The sequence below is a fragment of the Sorex araneus genome, chromosome X (genome assembly GCF_027595985.1).
Source record: "Sorex araneus isolate mSorAra2 chromosome X, mSorAra2.pri, whole genome shotgun sequence".
In the NCBI taxonomy this organism is placed as follows: Eukaryota; Metazoa; Chordata; class Mammalia; order Eulipotyphla; family Soricidae; genus Sorex; species Sorex araneus.
In genome coordinates this window covers 157,746,777-157,766,073 of record NC_073313.1, presented here as the reverse complement: position 1 = coordinate 157,766,073, position 19,297 = coordinate 157,746,777, and the positions used below count along the sequence as shown (strand labels likewise).

The 19,297-nt window shown below is 65.4% G+C and overlaps 2 protein-coding genes across 15 annotated transcripts in view; both read left to right on the top strand.

The window, feature by feature from the left end:
- Positions 1-7,173, top strand: part of KIF1A (kinesin family member 1A) — a 46,825-nt gene extending 39,652 nt beyond the window's left edge. For all 14 annotated transcript variants that reach the window (XM_055122970.1, XM_055122969.1, XM_055122968.1 and 11 more), the window contains 11 exons: positions 681-795; positions 2,366-2,499; positions 2,762-2,823; positions 2,986-3,131; positions 3,221-3,418; positions 3,493-3,570; positions 4,096-4,220; positions 4,300-4,449; positions 4,515-4,707; positions 4,783-4,901; positions 4,987-7,173. In XM_055122970.1, the coding sequence (XP_054978945.1) occupies positions 681-795; positions 2,366-2,499; positions 2,762-2,823; positions 2,986-3,131; positions 3,221-3,418; positions 3,493-3,570; positions 4,096-4,220; positions 4,300-4,449; positions 4,515-4,707; positions 4,783-4,901; positions 4,987-5,029 (1,363 nt within the window). In that variant the 3' untranslated portion in view covers positions 5,030-7,173. The remainder of the gene's footprint in view (positions 1-680; positions 796-2,365; positions 2,500-2,761; positions 2,824-2,985; positions 3,132-3,220; positions 3,419-3,492; positions 3,571-4,095; positions 4,221-4,299; positions 4,450-4,514; positions 4,708-4,782; positions 4,902-4,986) is intronic.
- Positions 7,174-9,565: 2,392 nt separating this feature from the next.
- On the top strand, positions 9,566-13,012 carry LOC101552856 (aquaporin-12-like). The gene is made up of 4 exons (XM_055121187.1): positions 9,566-10,824; positions 11,166-11,282; positions 12,359-12,484; positions 13,005-13,012. The coding sequence occupies exons 1-4, from the start codon at positions 10,218-10,220 to the stop codon at positions 13,010-13,012; spliced, it is 858 nt and encodes a 285-aa protein (XP_054977162.1). The 5' UTR covers positions 9,566-10,217.
- Positions 13,013-19,297: the final 6,285 nt, after the last annotated feature.

Here is a 19,297-nt window from a genome sequence, read left to right as displayed (position 1 = left end):
GAGCCCCTGCCTGGCCTTGGCACCCAGGGGCTAGGGCGCGGCCATGCTGGGGTGCCGGCCGCTGTCTTGCCCTCCGGGAGGATGCGAGGGTGGAGTGCGGGGGGCTGGGGTGCGGCTCCGGGTCTCGGCAACTGTGCAGGCAAATTCTCCAGCTCCCAGTGGTGGGGCCACAGCCGCCTCCAGCAGAACCCTGCAGCCTTGGGGCGGTCCTGGGGCCACGGGCTCCACCCTGCTCACAATCCCGGGACAAGGAGGGAGACCCGGCCCGCGCCCCCTGCGTCAGCCCTGCGCATCCCCCCGGGGCGAGCGGCTGCTGGGAGGAGCCGATGGTCTGGGCAGAGCTGGGCCCTCCCTGGGATTCAGGAGAAAGGCCCGTCCTCACTCAGACCAGGCTGGGCCAGCCCACCCCGCTCTGCTCCTGCCTCTCCGGTCTCCGCACGGCCCAGGGCTGTGAGCTAAAACACGCCGGCACGAGCAGCTGAACTCCGGGACCCCGGGAGTGGCGGCGAGAGACCCCCAGCCTGGCCTTGAGCGGGGAGGGGACCATCCTTCCTGGACCCCCCCAGGCTTCTGGACCTGCACCCCGTGGGCCCACCCGTCTATCTCTCCATGTGCATGACCCTACCCCCACTGAGTGTGGCCCACGGGACCTGACTTTTCACCCCCGTCTGCCTCCCCAGAACATTCTACCAGTTTGAGGCCGCGTGGGACAGCTCCATGCACAACTCGCTGCTGCTGAACCGCGTCACACCCTACCGAGAGAAGATCTACATGACACTCTCCGCCTACATCGAGGCAAGGCCCCACGGGCACGCCCCCAGACCCGCTCTTGTCCAGACAGCTTCCAGGCCTGGAGTTTAGCTCCTGTCCTTGCAGTGAAGGACTTCCTGTGAGCCACTTCCTGCCCGCTTCTAGCGGCGGGCTTCGCAGTGAGACCACCTCCTGTCTGCTTCTAGCGGCAGGGTTTGTGGTGAGACCACTTCCTGTCTGCTTCTAGTAGGGGGTTTGTGGTGAGACCACTTCCTGTCTGCTTCTAGTGGGGGGTTTGTGGTGAGACCACTTCCTGTCTGCTTCTAGTGACAGGGTTTGTGGTGAGACCACTTCCTGTCTGCTCTCCAGTGGGGGGTTTCACAGTGAGACCACTTCCTGCCCGCTTCTAGTGGCAGGCTTTGTAGTGAGACCACCTCCTGTCTGCTCTCCAGTGGGGGGGTTTGTGGTGAGACCACTTCCTGTCTGCTTCTAGTGGGGCGGTTCGTAGTGAGACCACTTCCTGTCTGCTTCTAGTGGGGGGTTTGTGGTGAGACCACTTCCTGTCTGCTCTCTAGTAGTGGGGTTTGTGGTGAGACCACTTCCTGTCTGCTTCTAGTGGGGGGTTTGTGGTGAGACCACTTCCTGTCTGCTTCTAGTGGGGGGTTTGTGGTGAGACCACTTCCTGTCTGCTTCTAGTGGGGGGTTCGTAGTGAGACCACTTCCTGTCTGCTTCTAGTGGCGGGGTTTGTGGTGAGACCACTTCCTGTCTGCTTCCATTGGGGGGTTTCAGAGTGAGACCACTTCCTGTGTGCTTCTAGTGGCGGGGTTCATAGTGAGTCCATTCCTGTTGGCAGTATATGCCCTGGACCTGTGTCCTAGGGTGGCTGCAGTGCATGAGACATTGCATCTGTGTCCCAGGCAGCACCGAGCTGCAGGGTGTCCCAGAGGAGCTGGGATTGTGGGCAGGTGAAGCCGAGCATGGAAATGAGGCGTGCAGGAGTGTGAGTTTGTGTCATGGGATGGAGGATGGAAGTACCAGCCCCCTCACAGCCTAGTTCTTTTTTTTTGGGGGGGGGTCGTCACACCCAGCGATGCACAGGGGTTACTCTTGGCTCATGCACTCAGGAATTACTCCTGGTGGTGCTCAGGGGAACATATGGGATGCTGGGAATCGAACCCGGGTCAGCCGCGTGCAAGGCAAACGCCCTACCCGCTGTGCTATTGCTCCAGCCCCACCTGGTTCTTTTTTGGTTTTTGCTTTTTTTTTGTGGGGGGTCACACCTGGCAGTACACAGGGGTACTCCTGGATCTGCACTCAGGAATCACCCATGGCGGTGCTCAGGGGATCATACGGGATGCTGGGAATCGAACCTGGGTACCTGCGGTTCACAGCCCGGTTCTTGTGCTGGCTTTGGGGCAGGCCGCCACCAGCTCCGTCAGCTTCCCCGGAGCTCCAGGAAAGCCAGAGGGCCTGGGTGTAAGGCTGTCCCTGGGTCCAGCTGGCTCCTCACAGCCTCTGGGGGAGTGTGTCACCTGAGACAGCCTGAGAATGAGGCTCAGACCATGTGGGCCGGGTGGGGTCTGGTCTCCGGCCTGAGCCCCCGCCCACCTGCAGATGGAGAACTGCACGCAGCCAGCCGTCATCACCAAGGACTTCTGCATGGTCTTCTACTCGAGGGACGCCAAGCTGCCCGCTTCCCGCTCCATCCGCAGCCTGTTCGGCAGCGGGGGCCTGCGGGCCTCGGAGAGGTAAGCCCGGCCTACTGCTGCCCACCCGCCACCTGGTTCCAGTCCCTGAAGTGGGGGTCGTAGAGGGGCCAGGGCAGGGGCCCTAAGCCAGGTTTCTGGCCTCAGGAAGGTGCTGGGCTGTGTAAACGCGCCTGCAGTCAGGGCTGGTCTGAGGTGTGGGAGGGGCCCTGAGCCCCCAGTGCCCTCTGGGATGGGGCGGGACGGGGGTGCACAGCAGCAGTGAGGGGCTTCCAGACCCCCTGACAGGCCGTCACTCCCGCAGCAACCGGGTGACGGGCGTGTACGAGCTGAGCCTGTGCCATGTGGCCGACGCGGGCAGCCCAGGTAGGTGCCTGCCCCAGTGCCCTAAGCCGCCGTGCTGACCCCGCATCCTGACTGGTGGAGGCCGGGGTGCCCCCTGCCACGCTGGCGAGCCGCCGGCTGGGGGAGGGCGGCCAAGGCCCGCCTCCGTGCCACGAGGTGGGCTGAGGGCAGGCACCCCTGCAGGGATGCAGAGGCGGCGCCGGCGGGTGCTGGACACGTCCGTGGCCTACGTGCGGGGCGAGGAGAACCTGGCGGGCTGGAGGCCGCGCAGCGACAGCCTCATCCTGGACCACCAGTGGGAGCTGGAGAAGCTGAGCCTGCTGCAGGAGGTGGGCGGGGCTCTGGGGGCCCGCAGGAGTGGGGGGCGGGCCGCACGGGCGGGCCCTGGAGACTGGCCGTGCCCCCCGCCCCCCCGCAGGTGGAGAAGACCCGGCACTACCTGCTCCTGCGGGAGAAGCTGGAGGCGGCGCAGCGCCACGGCCCCGAGGCCCTGACCCCGGGCAGCGAGGACGCGGACTCCCGGAGCTCGTCCAGCGCCTCCTCGCCGCTCTCGGCCGACGGGCGCCCCTCGCCCGACGAGGCCCCGAACGAGCGGCAGCGCGAACTGGCTGTCAAGGTGGGCCGCGGGGACGCCGCGGGGGCCGCGGGGTCGCTCGTGCCGGCCCCGCCCTGACCAGCCTGTGTCCACAGTGCCTGCGCCTCCTCACGCACACCTTCAACCGCGAGTACTCCCACGGCCACGTCTGCGTCAGCGCCAGCGAGAGCAAGGTGGGCGGGCGTCCCGCACGGCCCCGCACGGGTCCGAGCCCGGCGCACACGCGCCCTCGCGGCCAAGCCCCGCCCAACCCGGCGCTTGAGCCACGCCCCCCCACCGAGCCCCGCCCCCACGCGCCTGAACCCCGCCCCTGCCCAGCCCCGCCCTACCAAACTCCGCCCTATGCTCCAGAGCCCCGCCCCTGCCCGAGCTCGCCCCCTTCCAGAGTCCCGCCCCTGTCGAGCCCCACCCCCACGCGCCTGAACCCCGCCCTGTCAAACCCCGCCCCTTCCAGAGTCCCGCCCCTGCCCGAGCCCGCCCCCTTTCAGAGTCCCGCCCCTGCCCGAACCCCGCCCTATGGCTCCCGAGCTCCGCCCCTTCCAGAGTCCCGCCCCCGTCAAGCCCCGCCCCCCATGCGCCTGAACCTCGCCTCCATGTGCTTGAGCCCCGCACCGCCCCGCACCGCCCCCTCCAGCCCCCGCGGGGTCCCTGCACCCCGAGGCTGGGGCGCGGCGCCCCCAAGGCTGACTCTCCCGCAGCTCTCGGAGATGTCGGTCACCCTCCTGCGGGACCCGTCCATGTCCCCCGTGGGGGCGGCCACGCTCACGCCCTCGTCCACGTGCCCGTCCCTTGTGGAGGGCCGGTACGGGGCCACCGACGCGAGGTGAGTGGCCGGCGGCGGGCCCGGGGTGGGGGGGGCGACCGGGCGGGCGAGCCTCTTGCCACGGTGCCTGTACCCGCAGGACGCCGCCGCCCTGCTCGCGGCCCGCCAGCCCCGAGCCCGAGCCGCTGCCCGACGCCGCCGCCGCCGCCGGGAAGGCCGCCAGCCCGAGCCCCGCCGCCGCCGAGCCGCCGCGCGCGCTGCTGCCCGACGTGCAGGAAATCCGCGTGAGGTGCGTGGGGGCCCGCGCGCGCGGGGGACCGGGCCGGGCCGCGCCTGACGCCGCTCGCCCCGCAGCCCCATCGTGTCCAAGAAGGGCTTCCTGCACTTCCTGGAGCCGCACACGGCCGGCTGGGCCAAGCGCTTCGTGGTGGTGCGCCGGCCCTACGCCTACATGTACAACAGCGAGCGCGACGCCGTGGAGCGCTTCGTGCTCAACCTGTCCACGGCGCAGGTGGAGTACAGCGAGGACCAGCAGGCCATGCTCAAGGTGGGTGCGGGCGCGGCAGGGGTGCTCCCGGCGGGCGGGGCGGGGGCGGGGCCGCACTTACCGCCCGCCCCGCAGACCCCCAACACCTTCGCCGTGTGCACCGAGCATCGGGGCATCCTGCTGCGCGCCAACAGCGACAAGGACATGCACGACTGGCTCTACGCCTTCAACCCGCTCCTGGCCGGCACCATCCGGTAGGTGCCCCCTGCGCGGCCCGGGAGGAACCCCGAGGGCCCAGGCCCGAGCAGGCCGGTGACCCCGACCCCCCTCACCCCCCAGGTCCAAGCTGTCGAGACGGAGGTCTGCGCAGATGCGGGTGTGAGCCCGGCGCCTCGGCCGCCCCCACCCCTGCCGCGTCTGGCCCTCAGTGTCTCTGCCGCCGCCCTCGGGGGACGTGACCCCACGACCCATCCCGGCTCCCCAGGCCGCTTGTCCCATCTGCTGTGGGCTGCCCCGAGTGGGGCGGAGCTGGGGCGCGCGCGGGGCACGGGATCCCCCCGGCTGAGCGGGTATTTTTCTAAGCCTAGACAGATACGACTAATGCTTCGTAGTCAGTGTGCCCGCGGGAACTAACTGATCGTGTCCTGTTGACAAGTATTTATTTCTAACCACCACTAGACTGTAGAACTCCCGACCCCCCACCCCCCACCCCGGTTGAGAGTCTGCCCAGCCTCCACTGACCCCCAGACCGTGCCTGACACAGGGTGAGCCAAGCAAGACTTCCGTGTTGGCCCCTGGGGAGAGTGTTTGGGTCATGTCCCCCAGGGCCTTCCCCGTGTCTGATTGTCTCCGTGGGTCCCCTACTGAGGCCCCTCAGAAATGCACAGCCAGGGGTCCTCTGCCGGCCAAGGAGGTCCACCCTCAGCCAGAGTCCTATGCCCTCCCAGTCCCCCAAAACGGCCAGCTCGGCCACCCCCACCCAGGCCTGGGGCGCGAAGTTCTGGTTAATTCTCTGATTCTCCCGGGAAGCTGCTCAGCCCTGCAGGGGGTGTAAGGAGGAAGTGCAAGGGGGGCGCGGTGCTAGGGCTGGAAGAGGACACGGAGCTTGTCTCACACCCACCTCCCACCCGGCCTCACACCCAGCCTTCACCTGGGCTCACTGCTGATCTCTCACCTGGGCTCACCGCTGATCTCTCACCTGGTTTCACCTCGCCTCCGCTCCCGGTCACGTCTCATCTGACCTCTCTGGCCTCACACTTGACCCCTCACCTGACCTCCCACCTGACCTCCCACCTGGTCTCTTACCTGGTCTCTCCCCTGACCTCTAACCCGATCTTCCGCCCGACCTTTCTCCTGACCTCACCTGACCTCTCACCTGACCTCCCACTGACCCCACCCCCCTGATCTCTTACTGACTTCTGATCTCTCCTGACCTCACCTTAGCTCTCACAGCTGACCTTTGCCACCTGGCCTCACATCTAAAGCACAGGCTCCACGGCATTGTCGGGACAGCCCAGTGTGCCGCATGTGTGACCCACGTGTGGGGGCAGCAGGAACACCAGTTCCGGCTCCCGGGCAGAGGAATGTAGGACCATGTTCCAGGAAGAGGGTCCGAGCCCCTCGGTGCCCACTCAGGCCAGCCAGCCTGACACGGCCGCAGGTGCCCGGGGCCAGCCAACCTGCAGAGCACCTGCGTGGAGGGGCCCACCCAGGAGACCCACAGCCATGGGCCCCCTGGGAGGCTTCGTCCCCGACTGCTGCCCGCCTCTGTGGGGCCCCACGCTTGTGCCCACCCCCCACACTACCCCCACCCACCCCCGAAGATAAGCCCCTTCACAGCCTGGGTCTTGGTTTCCACATCCGACGCCTGGAGACAGCTGAGCACCAGGGAAGGCCCCTGGGGAAGGCGGAGGGCCGGGAGGCAGAAGGGAAAGATCCAGAGGGCCAGCACGCTCGCTCTGTGGTGATTTAGGGACAGGCTGAGGGCTCCCACCTGTTGGGACTTGAGGAAGGGCCACTGGGTCTTGCATGAGCCAGTGTGCCCACGGGAGAGGAGGCCCCGGAGGCGCTGTGGTCTCTCTAAGACACCGACATTCCATTCACCGTACATGCACACGCACACACATGCAAAGTCTGTCCACATGCACTCACAGGCACACACACATGTCCACAGGCATTGACACGGCGCACACACACTTGCACACACGCAGGGCAGCTGGGGTCCTGGTCAGTCCTGCCCCCGCGCCCCTCCGAGTCTGGCTGGCAGGTCCCTGATGCTCCCATCACTTCCCCGTGGCACCCGAGGGGCTTCTTTCATCCAGGGCCTGCATCAGGCAGGCCCTGGGGAGAGGCCTCGGCTGCTCCCAGACCTGAGCCCCCGTAGTAGTCATGCCCCAAGTTCCCGTGGCTTGTACATACGTGGTTGTGTGGCACCCTGCCCCTGCCGTCCGCCCGAGCGTCAGGCTCCTGTACTGTGTCCTCCGCCCGTTGACTCCGAATAAACGTGGCCCCATACTCAGCACCAGACTCTGCGCTCCGCTCGCCTTCATTTGCGCCTCGGATGTCTGACGGGGACAAAAGGGGCCAGGGACGGTCGGCGCCATCCCAGAAGCACCCCCCTCCCAGGGGGAAGCCAGGGACGGGGCTCACACCCGCTGCACTCGGCAGGCGAAGGGGCTGGGGCAGGGATGAGTCCCGCACCCCCCGACCCCAGCCCTGGCCCACTTAGCACGGGTCTCGCCCAGAGCAGGCGGGAGGGCAGCCTGGGTGCCTCAGCTGCTCTGGCCAGGGCCCTTGTCCTCACGGCCTCCCGGGTCCTTCCTTTGGTGTTGCCGAAAGGTGAAGAATGCCTCTTCTGCCCCAGCAAGCCACAGTCTGCTTCTGCTCTGATGTTTGGTGCTGTCAGGGGGGCCGGCCTGCCCGCTGTGTCCTGACCCTCGGGTGCTGTGGTAAAGGGTGCCGGGGTGGGGGGGGGGCGCTGAGCTTTCTCCCTCCCATACTGATGCGGGAGGTGAGCCCGGAATAAGCCATGAGGACGACCAGGATTCTGGACGGCCACTGCTGCCCTTAGGCCACCTACAGGACAGAAGCCAAGGGCCCTGGGGCTCTGGCCGCTTCTGCAGTCCACCCATGGGGCCATGGGAAACACAGAGTGCGTCCGTCCGGTCCCCACACAGACGCTCCCCCTTCTGCCTTTCACCTAAAGCTCTCGGCCCCAAAACTGCTTGGGCACCACCCCTGCTTGGCGCCTTCAACAGTCTCTGAAGCCTTAAAAATCTCATGGTCTGGGCCCTCTTGGAAACACCTTCCCTTGGGCAGAGGCGATAGTCCAGCGGGTAGGTGCTGGCCTTACACGCAGCCGACCCAGGCTTGGACCCAGGCTTGATCCCCGCATCCCGTGTGGAACCCTGAACACCGCCAGGAGTAGCCCTGAGGTAGAGCCAGGAGTAAGCCCTGAGCACAGCCAATGCTGTGGCCTTCCCCAAAAAATGCTTTCCCCCATTCCAGAGAAGATGGGTATGGGACACTCGTGGCTCAGTCTGAAGCCTGCAGGCTCTTTCCAGATGGGACACAGTTTGGGGGTGGAGGGGCAGGTAGGACCCACCGGGTTCCAGCACTGTAGCACTCGGCAGCCTCAGCTTCTGAACTGAGTCTCCAAATGCATTTAAAAGAGCATAGCTCCTGGGTCTGGAGTGATAGCACAGCGGGGAGGGCGTTTGCCTTGCACGAGGCGACCCAGGTTCGATTCCCAGCATCCCATATGGTCCCCTGAACACTGCCAGGAGTAATTCCTGAGTGCAGAGTCAGGAGAAACCCCTGTGCAGTGCCGGGTGTGACCCAAAAAGCAAAATAAATAAATAAATAAAATAAAAGAGCATAGCTCCTGGGTCTGGAGTGATAGCACAGCGGGGAGGGCGTTTGTCTTGCACGAGGCTGACCCAGGTTCGATTCCCAGCATCCCATATGGTCCCCTGAGCACCGCCAGGGGTAATTCCTGAGAGCAGAGCCAGGAGTAACCCCTGTGCTCACCAGGTGTGACCCCCCCCCAAAAAAAAAGCATAGCTCCACTCTGGGGTCTTCTCAGAGCGGCCGATAGCCTCCCCACCACAGCCTCACCCACATCCCACCGCTGCTGCCTTGGAAGCTTGCTGCCCAGTGAAACGTTCTGGATTTCCTGGAGTGCATGACGTCTCCAAATTGCAATGCTGACATCCCAGTAGGAGCCGCCAGATCCCGTAGGAAGGTAACACAGAAGCCTGCTAAACTGGGTGAAGACAGTAACAGAGTAAAGAGGCAACAGTAGCAACTGTAGCAACTACAGCAACTCCCCAGGCCAGGAGTTAACCTCTGGGATACAGCGATTCTCACCAAGCTTCTTTTACTCAAATACATTTTGATGATTCCATTAACCAGTTGTAATAAATATAAATTATTTTGGGCCTACTAAGGGAGCAGGTTGGGGGTCCTTGGGAAAGTGGGGATAGTGGTGGAGGGAAGGTGAGTGAGGTGGGAGTGGGATTGCTGGAACACGCATGAGTGTAACAAATGCATCATGAACAACATTGTAAACCAAAGCATTTGAATAAAGTGGAAAAAGACTACAAGGGAGGGTCTTTCTAGGACGCAAGGTTGGCTTAAAAATCGCTCATGGTGATCAGGTGCAACTCAGCATTAAGGGAGAAAGGGCTTGTCAGCTCTGTAGCCACAAGAGTAATGGACAGAAGACTCCGTCTGCCAAGGCCGGATATCTTCTTGAAGATAAACCTTCAGGAACAAGGCAAAGCTTGAGGAAACCCTCTGAGCTGAGGCGACTCTCTCCTTGGTAAGGAAGCCAGAAAGCCACAGCTCGCTCGTGCTTGGGCGCAAAGCCCCATGACGGCGTGTGGGTGGGGTGGGCGGGCGGGAGCCTCCCCAGCACCCTGTGGAACGGGCCAGAGGGAGGAAGCAGGAAGGCCACGGAGCTGCAGCGGCGTGGGAGCTAGGGAGAGCTTGCGCCGATTCCGGGACACTGGACAGCACAGCCGGACACTGGACACCCACACAGTGGGACGCTGGGTACTCACAGTGGGACACTTGGCACCCACAGCCGGACACTGGACACCCACAGAGTGGGACGCTGGGTACTCACAGTGGGACACTTGGCACCCACAGCCGGACACTGGACACCCACAGAGTGGGACGCTGGGTACTCAGTGGGACACTTGGCACCCACAGCAGGACACTGGCACCACAGTGTGTCCGAGTGAGGAGGCTGCTGGCGGGCCTGCCCTGGAGGACGGACACCATCCCTGGGCCCCCACCATGTCCAGAGTACTTGGCCCTGCGGAGTGTCCTGCACAGGGACCCCCAGGACCTCCACTCCCGGGACAGGCCTGAGGAGGGGCCGCGGCGGGGCCCAGGGTGCAGGCAGTGCGGGCGGGTGACCGCCAGGACAGGGACACTGGCGAGGGGCTGGCCTGGCGGGCTGCGGGGCGGGACGGGCAGGGCGGAGCGTGGGGACAGGTGTGGTGTTCCCAGGCTGGTGGACACGTCAGCTGGGGCCCCGCAGTCGCTCCGGGGCGTGGGGCCTGATGGCCGGTCTCAATGTGTCCCTCTTCTTCTTCCTGGCCACGGTCGCCCTCTGCCAGGCAGCCAGGAAGGCGGCCAAGGCCGTGCTCCCGGCGGACGCCTACACCAGCGTGGCGCGGGAGGTGGCGGGTGCGGCCCAGCTGGCCGCCTGCTGCCTGGAGCTGCGCGCCCTGGCCGAGCTGGGGCCCTGGGCGGGGGGCTTCGGGCCTGACCTGCTGCTGACCCTGGTCTTCCTGCTCTTCCTGGCTCACGGGGCCACATTCGACGGGGCGGCGGCCAACCCCGCGGTGAGCCTGCAGGACTTCCTGCTGGCGGAGGCCTCGCTGGCGGGCACTCTGCTGCAGCTGGGCGCCCAGGCGCTGGGCCTGCAGGTGGGCTGCGCGCTCACGCGGCTGTACTGGGCCTGCGAGCTGACCGACCTGCACGTGCTGCAGAACCTCATGGCCGAGCACTGCAGCTCCGCGCTGCGCACCGACCCGGCCCACGGCACGCTGGTGGAGGCCGCCTGCGCCTTCCTCTTCCACCTCACGCTCCTGCGACTCCGCCGCAGCCTCCCCGCCTACCGCGTGCTGGCCGTGGCCCTGCTGGTCACCGTCCTGGCCTACACAGGTGGGCCCGGGGCCCGGGGAGGGCAGGGAGGGGAGAGGGGCCGCTGTCCCCGCCCTGGCCCCGTGGGCACTTCCCGCCACGCTGGCACCGGCTGCAAGGTTCCAGGTGCATGTCTGTCCCTCCCTCGCCTCTCGGGCCCTGGACTCGCCAGGGGCCCTCCTGGGTCTCCCTGGGCCTGGGCCGTGCAAACGTGGGTCAATGACCTTTTCGTTCCCTCGTGTCTGAGGGCCAGAGACAGGACTTCTGACTTCGCGCTCCAGCCAGGGGACTCGCCTCGGGGCCTGTCTGGGGGCGAGGGCCTCTGCAAGGGCCCCACGGTCTCTCCCCCCTCCCCCCCGCAGCTGGGCCCTTCACCTCTGCCTTCTTCAACCCCGCCCTGGCCGCCTGGGTCACCTTCCAGTGCGCTGGACACAGCTGGATGGAGTATGCCCTGGTGTACTGGCTGGGCCCCCTGACAGGTGAGCGCTACCCTGCAGCCCACACTGCCCTCCCACGGCCTGAGAGGGGCGCAGGAAGATGGCTCTCCCTCCCATGAGCCCTGACTCGCCCCTGCCCCCGGCCCAGCTCCCACACAGGGTCCCCCACAGGGTCTGGAGCGGGAGTCAGCGTGGGGCTCCGCAGGACTGAGGCTTTGAGTGCTCCCTCCAGCCGGGGTCCCCACCCCACAGGGCACACCTGAGAACCGGGGTCCCCACCCCCCGCAGGACCTTATAGTAACATCACTACATCTCCCCGGAAAATCCATCTCTAGTTCGTTCCTTCTGGATCCCAGGAGACACTGGGGGCGGAATGGGGTTCAGCTTTAGAAATGGGGTGCGGACCCCCAGCCTTGGGTCTCCCGGGAGCCCTGCAGTTGTGGGGGCCTCTTCCCTCTGGGGCCACATCACTGCTGCTCAAACAGGGGCGCTGAGGGCAGAGGTGGGTCCCCCAAGTCTGGGGGCTCGACTCCCTGCGGGGGCCCCACTGGCCACCCCAAGGGTTCTGCTGTGCCCCGTGCATCCGGTGCACGTGTGACACAGTCCCAGGAAGGACACGGGAGCAGCAGACTGAGGAGGCCGGGGTGCTGGTGCCGCGGCTCCCCACGCCCCTGCCCCTGGGCCCAGGCTGGGGAGCCGGGAGTGCTGGTGGTGGGGGATGAGAGGCCAGAGCCGGCCCTGTGTGCAGAAGGTGGGGACAGTGAGGCAGAATCACAGCATCTGAGGGAAGTGGGAGCCGGGACATGGAGGGAAGACTCTGGGCCCCGAGAAAGGCTGAGTCAGCCCCTCCGCGGCTGCTGTCCGGAGCTCATCCTCTGGTGCCATAAAGGAGAAGCACCGGGCAGAGTGGTCTCGGGGCTCGCCTGGCCCAGGCTGGCATGGGGGTCCGACAGGACTGTTCAAGGTCCTAGTGGGCTCCAAGCCTCCTGGGGTCCCCACTTCCGGAGCCCCATCACCTCAGCCTCTGCCTGGCACGGTCCTGCCGTGGGCAGGGCAGACAGGAGCTGGCCAGGCGCCCCTCCCCGTGGGGGCGGGCCTGCAGCTGCGGCTCTCCACAGGGATGGTCCTGGCCGTCCTGCTGTACCGCGGTCACCTCCCGCGCCTGTTCCAGAGGAACCTGTTCTACACGCAGAAGAGCAAGTACCGCGCGCCCCGCGTGAAGCCAGCCCCAGGACCAGCGCCAGGTGCGGGCCGAGCAGGCGGCCGGGGTGGGAGGGGCACAGAGCCCCAGGCCCGTGCCCACTCCCCTTCCTCAGTAGCAACCATCTGTCAATAAACTGCTCCTGACCATCTTGCCTCCTTGGCTCACAGAGGTTTCTAGAAGGGCAGCAGGGGCGGGGGTGAGAAGATGCAGCCTCTAGAAGGTTCCACAGACGGCGCTGGGCTGCTCCCCCCCACCCCCAGGGGAGGCGTGAGGACGGGGACATGGCCATGGCGGAGGGAGACAGCCTGTCCCCTGCCTCCCAATCCCCCAGGCTGGGGAAGGCGCAACCCACCCCTCCAAGGCAGGAGCTGCTCTGGAACCTTCTGCACGGGTGTTTCTGTCCATGTGCTCTCTGAGCACTGTGTCGCCGTGTGTTTCCCCACCTGGGGTGCAAGCTGTTGGCCCCAGGTGGGAGGCACTGCCCACGGGGGCTGCCAGTGCTCTGTGGGTTCGGGGCTGAGAATCTTCTCCGTACTTGGCCCGTCTTCCCTCTCTGTCAGGATCCTGAGCTCCCGGGGCACTTTGGGACGTGTTTCTTCCTTTACACGTTTGCCAAAGTATTTGGGAGAACTGACTCTGGTTCTTGAAATGTCCCGGAGCACTGGCCTCGGAGCTGCGGGGTGGGGCAGCTGGGGCTGTCCATGGGGAGGTGCCCGCTGCTCGCCCACTCCCCCACTGGCCTGTTATCCGGCGCCTCACCCTGTGATTCTAGCTTCATATGTGAGTCTTCCTTTTTTCACTTCTACAGTTAATCTGGGTAGCACAGCGGTAGGGCATTCGCCTTTCACGCAGCCGACCTGTGTTCGATTCCTCCGCCCCTCTCGGAGAGCCCGGCAAGCTACCGAGAGTATCGAGCCCGCACGGCAGAGCCTGGCAAGCTACCTGAGGCGTATTGGATATGCCAAAGACAGTAACAATAAGTCTCACAATGAGAGACGTTATTGGTGCCTGCTCGAACAAATCAATGAGCAATGGGATGACAGTGACAGTGACAGTTAATCTACTTCATTGTCAATTTTGTGCTGTTTTTAATTTTTTTTTGTTTTTTTGCTTCTTTGGGGGGGGGTGATAGGGGAAGCCCACGTCCAGTGTTGCTCAGGGCTGACTCCTGGATCTGTGCTCAGGGATCACTCCTGGTGGGGCTCAGGGGCCATATGGGGTGTTGGGGGTCCACCCCAGGCTGGCCGTGTGTTCCCAGCCAGCTGTTTCGTTTCTTTGCAGTGTCCTGCCCTTTCCTGCTCTCCCTCTCGCTGTTCTGCGCCTGGACCTTCAGGATTTCCTTCCCTTCACACACTGCGGGTATTGCCGGCTCCTCTCGGCCCTGGCCGTCATCAGCGCTGCCTTGGTCACACCCTGACCTTCTAGTCCATTCACCTTTGGTTGTCATTTCCATGCTTGTTTCTTCTCTGTCCCATCAGTCGTTTGTGAAGGTTTTCACGTTCCCCTTGCTGATAAATTTTCCATTTTCCTGACATTTATCTATTCGACTTTGCTTCCACTGTGCCTGGGAACAGCCCTGGAACAGCCGGAGTGGACGGGGCTGGGGGGCAGCATCCTCCCCTCTCTGGGACTATGGGGTTGGGACTAAGGGGCTTGGGGGATGGCCCCACAGGACAGCTTCCTGTTCGGGGACTGACCCGCAGGACCCCCACCCTGTCCAGGGACGGTCCCCCAGGACAACACCCTGTCCAGGGACTGACCCGAAGGACCCCCCACCACTGTCCAGGGCTGCTGAGGGCTCTGGGAAATGAGCTGAGCCAAAGCGGCTCAGTACTTGTGCAGGGTAGTGCGGACACACGGACACCGTTCCCAGGACCACAGCCCGGCAGCTTCCCACGGGGCGCCTGTCAGGACCCCAGCCCTGTCCTGTTGGGATTGGGTCACCGAGGTCCTGTCTCCCATCCTGACCAGGCCCGCATATGACTCCGCCCCTCTGCACTGGTCCCGCCCTGCAACGCAGCCCGCCCCTTCCTGGCCACGCCCACCCACGACCACGCCCCGCTGTCACGGCTCCTTCCCACAACCCACAGCCCCACCCCTTCCTGGCCACGCCCACCCTGATCCCACCCCCCTGTCATGACCCCACCTCCCTGCCTGTCCAATGGACGCAGGACTCCCAGCAGCAGCACGTGACTCCCACTCCAGCCGGTGTGGGGCGTTGTCCGGAGCCCTCAGCCCTGTCCGGCTGGTCCCCGTACCTCTGTCCCCGTCCCAGAGGGTCTCAGGACTCCTGACACGTGTCCCCGTGGGTCAGGGCGCCAGGCCCGGGTTTGCTGAGACACCTCCTCAGGTGGGGGCAGCGCCTGTCTGTGCCCCTGCCCCTCCCTCTTGCCACCTGTGGGGGTTAGGAGCCAGCAGGGGCCCCCAGACAGATCCCAGGGCCACAGCAGGCCCCGGGACAGCTCAGCCCTAGCCACGGTCACCGTCGGGGGCCGAACAGGGCTCTGCCAGGCCTCGCATCTGCCTGGTGCTCTGGTCCCCCACACTCCAAGAGGTCCCCAGGGCCCTAGGTGGGTCTCTGTGTGTGCCCGCCTCCTGTCTGGGCTCCGAGTGCCCACGGCCGCCCGGGAGGGCTCAGAGACCCACTCAGCCTCCTGCCTCACCTGCGTGCTTGGGCCCCTGGGCTCGAGTCACCCAGCAGCTGAGTGAGTCAGATTGCCCTGGGCACTTTGTAGGTCCCCGGAGGTCAGAGGGGTCAGAGCCGAGTGCTGGCCAGGTGGGATGGGGGCCCGAGACCAGCTCGACCCCCTCCCCACTCCCCACCAGGCTCGCCACTGGGACAGACACAGCCGCCGCTCCCTGCTCTGGCCGTGGCTATGCCCACACCTCGGGCCCCAGCTGGGGGGGGCCTCAGCCCTCCCTCCCCGGCCCTCCCGCTGCCCACGGTGAGGAGGCCACCCAGGGCTCCCTCCCACCCACCCTGTTTCTGGGTGCCCCTGACACCCTGACACCCCACCTGTGGCCCCGGCCACACCCTCTGCTTTGCCAGAGCTGAGTGGGGACCTCAGCCTCGGGGCCCACCCTGCACCCCTACGCCCACCACACTGCGGGTGGCCCAAGGAGAGACCCAGGCTCGTGGCTGGTGGCCATGCCCACCTCTGCTCCCCTCTCCAGTCCCCTCCTCTGCTCCCCTGCTCCCCTGTCCCGTCTGGATGCGCCTAGGTGGGACCCAGCCCTTCCATCTCCCCCTGCTCCCCGGGACTCTCCCCCCTCCCCTCCCCTCCCCTCCTCCTAAGGACTCTCCCCTCTCCTCCCCTTCTCACCAGACTCACCCCTGCCCAGGGACTGCCCTTGCTGTAGCCCAGGTGGCTCTGGACCTCTGGGTCTCTGCCACAGCCAGGAGGCGTGGGTGGCGAGTGTGTGGCCTGAGGCAGCAGCCCCAACAGTCCTGCTCTGCGTCCCCTGCCTGCACCCCCTCTGGTGCAGGGAGGATAGGAGCTGCTGCCCACGGGGGTCTCTGTGGCTGGGGGTCAGCAGGTCGACCCCGGGCTCCTGGCCTGTCGGGGAGCAGGTGTCCGCCAGTGCTCCAGGACCCTCCTCTGTACCCGGCTCCGTGCATGCAGCAGCTGCAGCCTGTCGCAGGCCTGAAACCACTTCCCGTCACCTGGCCCTATGCCAGGACCCTGCGTGCAAAACCCACTTCCGAGGCCCAGGAGCCCCCGGTGCAGGGCTCCTTCCTGCCCCCACGGAGGTGGCCCTGGCACCGTGAGAAGCAACTGGGGTCCCTGCTGGGGGAGCACCGCCCACCTGCCGTGGTGGGCAGCAGGGCCGAGGCTAGGGGTCCCGGCTGACAGCCCCCACTCCAGGCGGGGAAAGGCTGCCCGGGGGCCCCCGCCCTTCTCTGCCCACCCCCGCCCTGCAGCATCATGGGCCCGGGCACCTGGACACCAGGTGGGCAGGTCCACAGGACAGAGCCCTCAGCATGGGCGCCCCCGGCTGTGGGCAGACTGCAAAGGGAGTGTGGCACCCTCCCTAACCCCATCAGGGGGCCTCTTGCCCACCTCCGCTCCCCGGGCAGGGAGGACCCCCTTGCAGCCAGGCACAGCGGGGGCTCAGTAGCAGGGGGCTGTGGGCACTGCGAGAGCAGTGGACACGCCTCTGAGGGGAGCGCCTGAGGCCAGCTGGCCACGCCAGGAGCCCGGTCACATGCTGTCCCCCGGCCTGTGTCCCAGGATCTGCGGCCCCACGCCAGCACACTCAGGCAGGCGCCTGCCCCGTGCGGGGTTCGAGGGTGCTTCTATACCCTGAGACCAAACCGTGGGCTCAGGAGAATTCCCACAGAGCCCCGGGCTCAGGCCCCGCGGTGGGTTCTGTGGACAGACACCCACCGAGGCCAGGGGCTGAGCACCCCCGCCAGTGTGCTTGGCACAGGGGCAGTCTCACCCTGTGGGCACTGTAGGGCTCCCTGCCTCGGAGGCCCTGGCATCTTCTGGAGAGCTCTCCCAGAGGGTACCAGCACTGAACTCCCGGGCTAAGCACGCTCCAGGAGCACCACACCCTCCTCCCTCAGACTGCCTTCCCCCGGCCCACCAGAATGCCTTCTCCCAGGTCCACCTGCAGCCACAGACTGCCCCCACGCCCACCACCCAGAGGCAGGAAGAACTCTGCCACCAAGATGCCAGAGAACAGGCTGCCCGCCCCCCGGGGACCACCCTGGGTGGGGGGGATGCTGGGGGAAGCTGGCAGCAGCAGGTCACCGTGCTGTTGGAGGACTGAGCACAGCACCCAGCCAGGAAGTCAGGAGCCAAGGCGCTGCTGCCACGGGGGTGCGGGGGACAGGTGCAGAGGGGAGCGGCAGCGTCGGGGACCCAGACCAGGGAGCCCCTGAGCCCAGAGAACTTGTACCTGCCGCAGCGAAGTCCAGAAGCGGCAGAGGAAGAGAGCAGGAGACCCTCCAACGCAGGACTGCCCCCGGGGGGCAGACAGGGAAGCAGCCCGGCTGGACAGAGCCGTGGCCGAGGGGAGAGCACAGGTCCCCACAGCCACCCACCGGCCACCCCTCAAGAGCATCTGGACGCGGAGGAGAACCCCGAAAGGTGTGGGGGATGCAGACACCCCGCCACGGGCTCCCCAGGCCGGCAGCAAGGACCTGATCCGTCCGCAGAAGCAGAGCCTGTGGGCCCTGCCTTCCACCGAAGGGCCTCCAGCAGTGTCCATGGTCCTGGGCCCCCCCACGCGGGTGTCTCCGCCCGGCTCTGGCCGCAGTGGGCCGGCTTTCCAGATGTCTGCCCGCTCCGCAGAACCGCCCAGCCAGCTGTGGGTTCTGGGGACTGTGGCCACAGGTCTTTGTTACAACTGTTTTAGTCAGCTCACAGAAGTGTCGCCACGGAAACCGCAGCTCTAAGTGCTGGACAAGAGCCTGGGCTGACTCCTGCTCTGCACTCAGGGGTCCCTCCGGTCTCTCATATGGGATGTATCCCCCCACTCCTGCTCCCTGATTAGTTACACCCTATGAGGTCATCAGACTGAATGACCAATCATATTGCAGGTGCAGATGAAGGTATGGGATGACCAATCAGATCACAAGGCCCTTATGTAAGTTTTAATATGATCTCCAGTGAGGTTTGTCTGATGTCCAATCAGATTGCAGTAGAGTGTGTGAGGCAGTCCAACCGGGTGCTCCGCCCTCCCTCTCTGCTGACCTTCCTTCCAGTGTGACCCTCCTGTCCCTGCACAGAGCCAATATCCCCAGGAGTGTGGCTCGTGCTGGACACACCTGCACCTACCCCAGCATGGGGGGTGCGGGGAGTGGATGGGGGACCCCCAGGAGGAGAGGAACCCCAGGGGGACACCAGAAGGGGAAGGGGAGGCCGGAGGGGTACCCCAGGGGATTGAGGGGTCTCTGGGCTGGCTGCCTTCACAGGACTAGGGCACTGTGGGTAGAGTGGGGGAGCAGGTGGGCACAGTGCTGGAGGGGCTACGGGGGGCTTCCTAACCTGTCACTGGGCTCAGGCCGAGGCCATAGGACAGGCATGCGTGCAGCCAAACTGTGTTTGACCCCTGGCACCCATATGGTCCCCGAGCCCTGCCAGGAGTGATCCTTGAGCACCACTGGGTGTGGCACAAAAACAAAAACACAAACAAGAGAATTTGGCTCCAGACAGGCTTACTATTTCCCCTGAGATGGACCCCGTCACGTGCTCCTGAGCATGACCCCAGTCACAGTCCCTTGTGAGGAGCCCGCGCAGCCCCGGAATGCAGTGCTCCTTGGCAGGAGCTGGCAGAGGTGCCCACACTGCCTTGCACAGGCAGAACGTGCTGCTTCCTTTTGCAGACGTGCTGAAGGAGGCCTGGTGGGCACAGGGGGAGACGGTGGGCCAGGCCCTGTGTCCTCTAGAAGCACTGCTGGTTCGGACTCCGCAGGTTCAGACCACACCAGTCACACTCTGGGACTCAGGTGGCCCAGCCCTGCCCCTGCCAGGCAGAGCTGCCTGCTACCCCCATCCTGGCTCCTGCCCCCCAGCGAGCAAGGGTGGCACCAGCCACCGACTCCAGGGGACCAGAGAAAGCCATCTAGGAGGAGAAACCTGTGCCTCCCTCCTCCCCCCACTTCCCACTCTCACCTCCCATCCTCACCTCCCATTCTCACCTCCCATCCTCACCTTCCACTCTCACCTCCCACTCTCACCTCCCACTCTCACCTCCCATCCTCACCTCCCACTCTCACCTCCCATTCTCACCTCCCATCCTCACCTCCCATTCTCACCTCCCATCTCTCACCTCCCATCCTCACTTCCCATCCTTACCTTCAATCTCTCACCTCCAATTCTCACCTCCCACTCTCACCTCCAAT